Raw genomic sequence first — 11452 nt, forward strand, 5'->3', positions numbered from 1 at the left:
TGTGTTGTCTGGGTGAGCAGGGAAGGTCTGGGAGCTGCCCCCACAGGGCTGGTGGGGTGGCAGGGTGGGGGAAACCCAGCAGTGACCACCTCGTGCCCCTCCTGAAGGTCCAGGAATGCAAATCCTGTTTGCTCTGCCCATTCCTCTCCTCCTTGTCCAGAGAGGTGAGCAGCCAGGGGAAATCCCAGCTTTCAGTTTTTCACTGGGCTCACCTTCCTTCAGCCTGCATTTCCCAAGGAAGGTAAAAGCTCCTGCTTTTTAGTATCCCGACCTTTATTTGCAAGGGGGTTAAAAAAAAGGTGCAAAATCTCTTCTAGTTTAATGTAAATTGGTAGAGACTCGGTTAAAGCTGCTGTGGAGGGGAAGGACTGAGAAATTGTCCCCTTTGCTGGGCTGTTGGACACGGGAAACCCAGGTGGAATCCAGGCCCTACCAGTTCTGCCTGTGGTCTTGCCTTGTTTACCAGCAGCATTTCGGGTTGTTTACACTGGGTGGTTTGCACAGGGTGGGTTGTGCTGGGCTCTGAGAGGCTCCCAGACATTCCCAGAGCTCTGCTGGGCTCTGAGAGGCTCCCAAACATTCCCAGAGCTCTGCTGGGCTCTGAAAGGATCCCAGAAATTCCCAGGAGCTCCTGGCCCAGGTGTACATTTGTAGCTGGGGTTTGGAGCTGGGATTGGGGTCAAAGACAACCCACAAAACTCAGCTGGGCTGTGCTGAGAGGGGCTGATCACTGTGCCTTCAGTAAATAGTGGGGGATTCTTGTTTTAAGTGGAGTTCTTGGTCTTGGAAGGGCCTGGAGGACCCTCTGGAGCTGCTGACTCAAGCCCAGGAGAACGTGGACTCCAGACCTGCCTGGCTCTCCAGGGCAGATGTGCAGCACTTGACCTGCTCTGAGGGACTGGCTCCCTTAAAAGAACTCACCCTGGAACGAGCAGGACCAGCCCTGGGGTGCTGCTCATGGTCCCTCTGCTCAGAAGCAGCCGAGATGTCCCCACACAAACCCTCAGCTCCTCCTCCCCTTCGGATTTGCAACCAGAATTTGGTCAACCCCAGCCTGGGCAGCACCTTGGCCTTTGCCTCCTGTCTGCAGGAAAGGTGTCAGTGGCCACCTGATACGCCAGGAATGCCGGGGGATCACACCTGGTGCCTCTTTTCCAGCTGTACCAATTACACCCCACCCTCCTGATGAGGGAGGGAGGTGTCACGAGGCCGGATTAGTGAGGGATGAGTGAGGGGAACACGAGAGCAGGCAAAGGAATGAAGAGCTGGGGTGGGAGGGAAGGTGATGGACAGGTGAGCTCTGAGATGTGGAAGCTGCACATCCCTCAAGGAACAGGGAAAAAAGCATCCATCTGGATCCCTTGGGAGGGTACCACAGGGAACAGGATGAGTTCAGGGTCAGGTTGGCCACGAGGAGGAATTTGCTGCTGGAAAGGGTGGTCAGGCCTTGGCAGGGGCTGCCCAAGGAGGTGGAGGAGTCCCCACCCCTGGAGGTGTCAACACTGTGAACAAAACTCACAATTCCCAGCATTTCCCTCCTCCTGGTGTTTCCTTCACCTTCTTTCTCCTCAACCTTTGCTCTTTGTCCACCCCAAAACGCTGCTCTCTTGTCACTTTATCTCTCAGGAGCCCTTTCCCATTAAAATGAGGCCTCTGAGCTGCTTTTCTCAATATCCCCATAACTCCAGCCTAAAAGACCATTAAGAAAGAGGACAGAAACTCCATCAGAGGCAGGCTCTGAACTGGGGGCAGGGGGGGGTTATTTGTATGTGGGAAGTAAAAAGGTGCAAGGTGACGAAACGGGGCCCCTGAGCTCAATTAACACTCGCATTGCACTTCTTGCCATCCTTATTGCAGCTGGCATGAGGCAACAGAAAGAAGAGCCGTAATTAGGAGACGATTGAAAAGTAAATTTTTGAGGGGTTTTAATTATTTTTTTTTTAATTTCACACGAAGGAATTTTGCTGTCCTGTCGTGCGACTCACCAGGGGAGCGCTGGGCACCCCTTCCCTGCTGCGTGGCCAGCGGTGCAGCCCTTATTTCTCTTATTTCTCTCCTCCTCTCCCTCATTTCTCTCCGTTCTTGCCCCTAAACCAGTTCTGGCACCGGGACAGGCAGCGCTCCACGATGCTGGAGGTGCGGCTGTTCAGCCGGAACGAGGAGCAGGATTTGGAGTCCTTGGCCGTGTCCTTGGCGTCCCCGAGTCCCGGGGTGCCCTGAGCTGTGCACGCCCCCGGGGCTGAGGGCTCTGTGATGCTCGGGGACACACCCGGCTCTGTAAATCCCGAGGGCTGAGCGGGGCAGGGCTCAGCGATCCCCACCCCCTGAGCGCAGCAAGGCTCCAGCACCTCCAGGGTGCAGGGCTCCCCCAGACACACATCCTCCAGGCAGCTCCCGAGGGTCTTGGCCGTGCAAAGCTCGTCTGGAGGGAGGGGCGTCCCGGTGCCGTCCGAGGGGCAGAGCTCCACGGTCAGGATGTTGTGCTGCAGGGGGAAGGTCATCACGCACATGCCGGGGGTGTCGATGGTGCAGGGCTCCATGGATGGGGTGGGCAGCTTCACGGGGCAGGTTTCCACTGGAGAGGCCGTGGGCTGGAAGGGCAAGCACAGAATTCTGGTTGGAAAAGCATTCCGAGGTCACTGAGTGAGTCCCATGTCCCGTGCCCACCTTTTGGCACCCCCTCCACCACAGAGCACCCAGTCCTTGGACACTTCCAGGGATGGGGAACTCCACCATCATCCCCTGGGCCTGACCACCCTTTCCATGAGGAAATTCTTCCCAGTGTCCAGCCTGAACCTCCTTGAGGGGAATCCCAAGGAACCACCAGCAGGGCACCCACGTGAACTCACACAGGGGCAGCCGGGCCCAACCTGAGGGCAAACATCTGCCCCCTGGCACGGGCAGGGATCCACCTGGAAGTTCTGCTCGGGACAGGAGGGTGAGTCCTGTGCAGGGCACGGCTCTGGGTCCCCCCTGGCACACGGTGAGGGGCAGGGGCCGGTCTGTGCAGCAGAGCAGGGCAGTTGGCACTGGGAGCTCATCCTTCCACGCTGAGGGTGAGCTGAAAGGAAAAGAGCGATTTCATGGCTATTCCTCCCCCTCCCCACCAAAAAAACCCCAGACATTCAGTGAAAACTTCAGTGGTTCTGTTGTTCTCCTGCCTAAAATCCCCTTAAAAAAGCAGCTTTTCCTTTCAGGATCTGTTTTCAGCCAAACAGTTTCAAGGACATTTTCTCAGGAGAGCGGTGGATTTGAGCCACATTTCCAGGTTGATAAATTTCCAGCTGATCCCTCCCTTCTCCAGGTGATTTCTCCTTGTCCTGGAACTCCTCTGCTGGGAATACCCAGGGGTGTAGCCGTCCCTGTCCTACCCCTGCCATGACTAAAAGCAGCAACAGGACAGACAGGTAAGAGCAAGGTGGAGTTGTTCAGCTTCCCCACGAGGCTGGCCACGCTCACCTGGGACTGCAGAGATGCTGCAGCCACTTCCCTGCTTAGACTATCACAGCAGTTTGGGCAAGAGGGTGTTTTTATCCCTCTCAACCCCAGTGCTGGGACAGCAGGAAGGCTTTTGAAGAGCATCCATGGGAATTCCAGCAAAGCCAGCACGAGGGAAGGCTGGCACTCCTCGAAAACCCTTCTCCCCAAGGAGGCTGAGAGCCAACAAATTCCCCCCTCTCCCCAGGAATCCATTGCAGGGGTGGGAAATCAGGAGCAGCACCAGGCTGGGAGCTGTAGGATCCCCAAAGGAACTTACCCAGCTCAGGATCAGCTGAGACAGGATGAGTAGACACAGCACCTTGAAGCTGGGATGTGCCTGGTGTGTCCTCTGGCCTCGGGAGCTGAGGAGCCCCAGGCACCCAGGCGAGTTCCCCATCCCAAATCCGGCCTCGCTCCGCCTCTGCCCCGTGATGGATTATTTGACTAATTATTTTTAATGGAAACCGCCTATTTCCGTGGCTGGAGCTCAACCTGGAGGGAGCTGGGATGGCTTTTTGGGACTCCACGTGTCCCCTCAGAAGAATTTGGGAAATGAGTGGACTCCCGGCTCGCTCTCCAATAGTCACGGGGCGGTTTGGGGGTGATGCTCAAACACCCTCCAGCCCAACAAACACATCATGAGGTCCATTAGAGACAGGATGGGATGTGGGATTTGGGGGATTCTTTAATTTTTAGCCACGTCTGACCTCCTTCTGTGCCTGCCACTGTCCTGTTTGGACACGGTGCTGCTGGAAAAATCCTCATTTTGGTGAGGTTTTGCATCTGCTCCTGAAGTTCTGAGTCCAAACAACATCTCCATTGCCACGAGGTTGCCTTTGCCCTCGTGCAGGTGCATCCCTGAAGAGCAGATGGGTGATGGATGGAGTGACAACCCCCTTTTCATCCCTCTGGTTCACCCAAAATCAGCTGAGTTCCTACCAGTGCCAATCCCTGTGGTGGGCAGCAAACTCTCAGTCCAGTCAGGGATCCCAGATTTATCTATTTCTGCTTAGCAGCCAAAAGTCTCCACCCTGGGCACACACACACACACACACACTCAAAGGAGGAAGAGCAGGCACAAGGACACACCTTCATCTGCAGGTGAAACATTCCCTCACTTCTGTGGGCAAGAAATACTGGTCTGATGTTGTGTCACCCAGTGACTTCAGGCTGGTTTGCAGCGAGCAGAGAAGGAGGTTTCAGAGCCTTTGATCTCCACTGCTTGGCTCTCTCCTTCCCCTCTTGTAAAGAGGGATTTTCAGCCAGGAACAGGAGCTGTGGGAGGTGGGAAGTCAGATTGGATCAAAGTTGGTGTGGGCACAGGAGCAGGGCAGGGGTTGTCCCTCTGTGCTGGGCACCGGGGAGGGGCACCTCGAGTGCTGCCAGCAGGGCTGGGCCCCTCAGGGCAAGAGAGACATGGAGGGGCTGGAGCAGCAGGAGAAGGGGCTGGAGACACTCCTGAGGGAGCTGGGGGGGCTCAGCCTGGAGAAAAGGAGGCTCAGGGGGGACCTTCTGGCTCTCTGGAACTCCTCTGGTAGGAGTGGGGAGCCAGGGGAGGGTCAGGATCTTCTCCCAGGTAATGACACAGGACAAGAGGAAATGGCCTCAAGCTGTGCCAGAGGAGGGTCAGGCTGGGCATGAGGAGGAATTTCCCCATGGAAAGGGTGGTGAGGCCTTGGCAGGGGCTGCCCAGGGAGGTGGGGGAGTCCCCATCCCTGGAGGTGCCCGAGGAAGGCCTGGAAGTGGCACTGAGTGACAAGGTGGGGATGGGACACAGGGTGGACTCCATGGGCTGGGAGTTCCAGAGCAGAGGACAACAAAGCCACTTCCAGAGTCCTGTTTATTCCTGGGCTATGGGCTGCCTCAGGAGGTGCAAGAAAACATCCCAAAATAACTTTTATCCAAACAAAGTTTAATCCTGAGGGGGTGTGGGGGCGGATATTTTCCAGGCTGTATCATCGGTTCTTTACTTCCCTGCCCTCCGTAGGAAATGCGTGGATGGGGAATTCCAGCAGTCATAATGTCCAGCCTGGGCAGCATTAAAAATTATAATGGAAGTGGGTATAATTGAAGGACTGGAGGTGGAACAGGTCTGGATTATTAAAAATTGGATTTCCATACCCCTGAGGTGTCTCACTTCCGGAGACACGGACCCCGAAATCATATAAAAGGATTCATATTGTGGCCTTTTTCAAACCGTTTTGGGTTTCATTTGGGGCTTGCTGGTGGTGAATTGGGTAAGTCTTGCTTGGTTCTTGCTGGGAAGTCACGTAGTGGTTGGGTTTATTTCATTTCCAAGTGTTGCAGAAGCAACTTAAAAGACTTTTGGGTGCTTCTGGTTGGTGAGATTTGTGTGTGTGTGTGTGGGGCTTATCCAGCAGCTGAGTTGGGGGTAAATATTAATTCCATCTTCTACCAGGCTTTGTTTGCTGCGTGTTTTGCTCTTCCTCCACCAAGAGTGGACCAACCTCTCTCCCTTCCCCAGTGATTTTGTTCCCCTGCCTTAACCAGGGAATCGCTGGGGCTTGGGAGAGAGAGATCAAAAGGCAACGTTAGGACTTCAAAGGGAAAAAAGTGGGAGGGGAGATAAGAAGCAGGAGACTTTCAGGCTGCGAGGGTAAGCCATGCCTGGAAGGGAGTCTGGATGAGAAGAGCCAGGACTTCTGTGGGAGAGCTGGGAAAGCAGCTGCGCTGGGAGAGGCAGGTCCTTTCCCTGGGGAAGTTTTCCAGGATGGGACCCCCACACACTCCTCTGGCCGAGGGTCTGAGCGTGGACAGGGCGAGGTCAGAAGCCGAATCATCTCCTTTTTTGGGTGGAAATAGGGAAGTGAAGCCAAAGATTAATCCCAAACCAAGGGGAGCTTGGGGTTGTTGTGCCTTCAGACCTCGCAGTAGAACCCAGCTGAGTCCAAAGAGCTTTCCTTCCCTGTTCTGAGAAGTGGTTTGAAAGTAGCTACAAACTTGCCTGAAACGCCTTCAAGGGGAGTTCATCCCCTGCTACGGATTTCGGGCTGTTTTCCTAGCTCAGGGTTCCGCTGGAAAAAAAGGGATAATTCATCTCTGTGCATAAAACAGCCTCGGGAAAGCTGAACGCGATGCCCGTTTCTCACACAGTTCGTTCCTCTCCTGCTTTCAGCCTCCTCCCCACCCCTCCCCTCGAAGATGCGTCTCCGAAGCGGCTGCCCCACGGCCCAGCTCTGCATCCCCCCTCCCGCCGTCCTGGTGAGGAGCTTTCCCGTGAAAAGCCGCCCGGATCCCTCCTGCGGCACCGCCTGCAACTTCCAGCAGGGCTTCTGTTTGCCCCCTCGTGGGAGCCGCTGCTGCTACACCGGAGTCCCCCAGGGCAGCACCACCTACGTGAACCTGGGCGGGCTGGGGCTGGCACAGGGATCCTGCGGGCTGGCCGTGTCCACGCGTGTCCCTCCCTGCTGCCAGGGGGTGAGCAGCTGCAGCGCCAGCTGCAGGGATCCCTGCTGCTCCCAGGTGACCCAGTGCAGCGCCACGTGCCAGGATCCCTGCTGCCAGGAGGTCACCAAGTGCACCACCACGTGCCAGGATCCCTGCTGTAAGGAGGTCACCAAGTGCACCACGACATGCCAAGATCCCTGCTGTAAGGAGGTGACCCAGTGCACCACAACCTGCGTGGATCCCTGTTGCCAGAACGTAACCAAGTGCACCACCACGTGCCAAGATCCCTGTCGTCAAGAGGTGACCAAGTGCACCACCACATGTGTGGATCCCTGTTGCCAGAACGTAACCAAGTGCACCACGACATGCCAAGATCCCTGCTGCAAGGAGGTGACCCAGTGCACCACAACCTGCGTGGATCCCTGCTGCCAGGAGGTCACCAAGTGCACCACGACGTGCCAAGATCCCTGTCGTCAAGAAGTGACCAAGTGCACCACCACATGTCAAGACCCCTGTTGCCAGAATGTAACCAAGTGCATCACCACTTGTCAAGACCCCTGTTGCAAGGAGGTGACCAAGTGCATCACCACATGCCAAGATCCCTGTTGCCGTGAGGTGACCAAGTGCACCACGACATGCCAAGATCCCTGCTGTCAGAACGTAACCAAGTGCATCACCACGTGCCAGGATCCCTGTTGTGTGACCAGATGTACCACCACGTGCCAAGACCCCTGCTGCAGAGAGGTGACCAAGTGCACTACTAAGTGTGTGGATCCCTGTTGCAAGGAAGTGACCAAGTGCACCACAACTTGCCAAGATCCCTGCTGTCAAGAAGTGACCAAGTGCATCACCACTTGTCAAGATCCCTGCTGCCAGGAGGTCACCAAGTGCACCACGACATGCCAAGATCCCTGTTGTCAGGAGGTGACCAAGTGCATCACCACGTGCCAGGATCCCTGTTGCAGGGAGGTCACCAAGTGCATCACCACGTGCCAAGATCCCTGCTGCAGAGAGGTGACCAAGTGCACCACCACATGTCAAGACCCCTGCTGCAGAGAGGTGACCAAATGCATCACCACATGCCAAGATCCCTGTTGCAGAGAGGTGACCAAATGCACCACCACATGTGTAGATCCCTGTTGCAAGGAGGTGACCAAATGCACCACCACATGCCAGGATCCCTGCTGCAAAGAGGTCACCAAGTGCATCACCACATGCCAAGATCCCTGTTGCAGGAGGTGACCAAGTACATCACCAGGTGCCAAGATCCCTGCTGTGTCACCAGATGTGCCACCAGGTGTGTGGATCCCTGCTGCCAGGAAGTGACCAGATGCACCACCAGGTGCCAAGATCCCTGCTGTGTGACCACCTGTGCCACCAGGTGCGTGGATCCCTGCTACTGCAAGAAAGTGTCCAAGAGCTCCACTAAGTATGTGGATCCCTGTTGCAAGAAAATGCCCAAGTGCTCTCCTAAGGGTCTGGATCTGTTTGGCAAGAAAGGGGGCAAGAGCAGCAGCAGGTGTGTGGATCCTTGTTGCAAGAAAGGGGCCAAGCGCAGCACGAGGTGTGTGGATCCCTGCTGTGCCAGGGTGACCAAGTGCACCACCAGGTGCCAAGATCCCTGCTGTGACAGGGTGACCAAGTGCACCACCAGGTGTGTAGATCCGTGCTGTCAGGAGGTGACCAAGTGCATCACCAGGTGTGTGGATCCCTGCTGTCAGGAGGTGACCAAGTGCATCACCAGGTGCCAAGATCCCTGCTGTGTGACCAGATGTGCCACCACCTGCGTGGATCCCTGCTGCCAGGACGTGACCAAGTGCATCACCACCTGTGTGGATCCCTGCTGTCAGGACGTGACCAAATGCACCACTCAGTGTGTGGATCCCTGCTGTCAGGACCTGACCAAATGCACCACTCAGTGTGTGGATCCCTGCTGCCAGGACCTGACCAAATGCACCACTCAGTGTGTGGATCCCTGCTGCCAGGACGTGACCAAGTGCATCACCAGGCGTGTGGATCCCTGCTGTGGATATGTGACCACTCAGTGTGTGGATCCCTGCTGTGGCAGAGTGACCAAGTGCACCACCAGGAGGTGTGTGAATCCCTGCTGCTGCTGCAAAGTGACCGAGTGCACCAGCAGATGTGTGGATCCCTGCTGCAAGGAGGTGACCAAGTGCACCACCACATGCCAGGATCCCTGCTGCAAGGAGGTGACCAAGTGCACCACCACATGCCAAGATCCCTGCTGTAAGGAGGTGACCAAGTGCATCACAACTTGCCAGGATCCCTGCTGCCAGGGGGTGACCCAGTGCACCACCACGTGCCAAGATCCCTGCTGCCAGGAGGTGACCAAGTGCATCACCACGTGCCAGGATCCCTGCTGCAAGGAGGTCACCAAATGCACCACCACATGTGTAGATCCCTGCTGTCAGGAGGTCACCAAGTGCATCACAACCTGCCAGGATCCCTGCTGCAAGGGGTGACCCAGTGCACCACCACGTGCCAGGATCCCTGCTGTGTGACCAGCTGTGGCCCCCCCACCCGCTGTGGGGGTGTCCAGGCCGTCACCAAGTGCGTGGAGTCCTGTCCCACCCCCTGTGTCACCCAGGCCTCCCCGCTGTGTGGCCAGCGCTGCTCCATCCGCTGCTCCGACGTCCGCGCCCGGAAATTCCGGGGTCTCTGAGGGGACCTCCGTGATGGGATCCTGAGGAGATCATTGCCCTGTGGAGCCTCCAAAGGCAAAGGACTGAAAAAGGTTTGTAAATGCCTGGATGTTCTTCCTCACGTCTTGGTCTTCCCCCCGTGCCCTCCCCTGCTCTGGGAGGAGAAAAATCCTCCGCTGGTTTTCCTTCAGCTCTGCTTCGTTCCTGCTGTGTTTACCTCAAGAAAGTGCCTTTCTTTGTACATGTAACCGAGCGATTTTGTGCCCCCAGGAATATTTCCTGGGAGAAAGAGTCTGTAATTCCTCCTTGCACTGGTCTTGGTGGAGGAATATCCTTGTTTGTTCCTTCCTTGTCACCTTCTCCTTTCCCTGTGTGAATAAAACAAATGATCTTGGCCCCACCGGTGTTCCCTTCACTTCTGTATTGCCCTGGACTTGTGTTTTATCCTTTTGATTTCTTCCTAAAATCCTAGTATCTATAGGGTGGCAGCTCCCTCTGGAATGCTTGGGAAGGTCTAAGGCAGCAGCTGGAGACCTGAGACCCATCTGGGATGAGAGAATCAAGGAATATCCTGAGTTGGAAGGGACCCACATGGATCATCGAAGTCCAGCTCCTGGCCCTGCACAGGACATCCCAAAATCCCACCACATACATCCCTGAGAGCTTTTGCCAAACCCTTCTGGAGCTCTGGCAGCCTTGGGGCTGTGCCCACTGCCCTGGGGAGCCTGTTCAGTGCCCAACCACCCTCTAGGGGAAGAACCTTCTCCTGATATCCCACCTAACCCTGCCCTGGCACAGCTCAAGGCCATTCCCTGCTCACCACAGAGCTCAGGGCCTGATATCCCAGATATTCCAGCTCATTGCTGGAATAAAAAACCCTCTCATGGCTTAGGAAAGGCTTTAGAACCCCAAAGGTGCGTTCTCCAAGTGCTCCTCTGAAGTGCTGCCCCAAAGCTCCCCTTGCTCCCTCAAATCTCTCGGAAAATCGTTCACCAAGGAGTCAGAAACATCCATCAGGGGCTCCAAACCTCCCTGTCACGGAGAAAGGTCGTGCTCTGCAGGTTTCCAGACAGGGAGATGGGACAGAGCAGGGTTTGGCTGAGCAAATCCCTCTTGGAATGCTGAAGGGAGGAGCGACAGAGCGTGGGGGAGGCAGCAGACAAGGGTGTGACCGTCTGCGAGCACCCACTGGCTCCTTCTTTGAAGACACCCTGGGGCACAGGGCTGGTGACTCCCCTGGAATTATCACTGTCTCACCTCTGGAAGAGGAGCCAGCCAATAGTGGGAAGTGACAAATCCCACCCCAGTGGACGTGGTCTGGCCCTGGTTTGGGGATGTTTGGCCTCACATAAATCATTCCACCCTCACAGTTCTTCTGTTTCCATCCTCCTCTCTCAGCAGGTTGGGGCAAACCAGCATAAAAAAACCCCACAAATTCTCCCTGTGCAGGTTTAATTTTACCCCAAGACTCTTTTAAAACTCATTAAAACATTCTGTGCAAGCAACAATTTCCTTTGCTCCTGCTCCCAAATCAAATAGAAGAACCTTCTGGGAATAAAGAAACTGTAGGTGGGGAAAAATGGCACCCAGATAAGATTTTCCCTTCCCGTGGCATGGTGTTTGCATGATATTTAATCCTTCACATGAGCAGAGAAATTCAGATTTTAATTCACCTCAGATCAGCAGAGAGCAGAAATTTCATCTGCAGGTGGTGCTGGAGGAAGGGAAAGAGGGAACCAGGGAAAGAGGGAACCAGGGAAAGAGGGATCCCCCTCCCTGAGCACCTGCATATTCAAACTACACCTCTGAAACTGTTACAGCAGGGAGAAAACTGCAGCTCAGAGCAAGAAACGTGAGCTCTGAGAGATCAAAACACAGTTTTATGCAGTAAAGTAAAAAAA

General features: G+C 55.4%; 1 protein-coding gene across 1 annotated transcript; it reads left to right on the forward strand.

Annotated features, from left to right (window-relative positions):
* Positions 1 to 6642: 6642 nt before the first annotated feature.
* Positions 6643 to 9571, forward strand: LOC126647795 (keratin-associated protein 10-6-like). The gene is made up of 6 exons (XM_050330326.1): positions 6643 to 7331; positions 7596 to 8090; positions 8174 to 8230; positions 8453 to 8896; positions 9029 to 9323; positions 9449 to 9571. Exons 1-6 carry the CDS (start codon positions 6643 to 6645, stop codon positions 9569 to 9571), a joined length of 2103 nt encoding a protein of 700 aa, XP_050186283.1.
* Positions 9572 to 11452: the final 1881 nt, after the last annotated feature.

Source organism: Myiozetetes cayanensis, unplaced genomic scaffold (genome assembly GCF_022539395.1).
Source record: "Myiozetetes cayanensis isolate MyiCay16 unplaced genomic scaffold, myiCay2020 scf41, whole genome shotgun sequence".
NCBI classification, from domain to species: Eukaryota; Metazoa; Chordata; class Aves; order Passeriformes; family Tyrannidae; genus Myiozetetes; species Myiozetetes cayanensis.

Coding starts and splice junctions, on each gene's coding strand:
- LOC126647795 (XM_050330326.1), top strand. CDS start 6,643: ATGCGTCTCCGAAGCGGCTGCCCCACGGCCCAGCTCTGCATCCCCCCT. Junction 8,897..9,028: donor GTGACCAAGTGCATCACCAG/GCGTGTGGATCC, acceptor GTGCACCAGCAG/ATGTGTGGATCCCTGCTGCA. Junction 9,324..9,448: donor TAGATCCCTGCTGTCAGGAG/GTCACCAAGTGC, acceptor GGGGGTGTCCAG/GCCGTCACCAAGTGCGTGGA.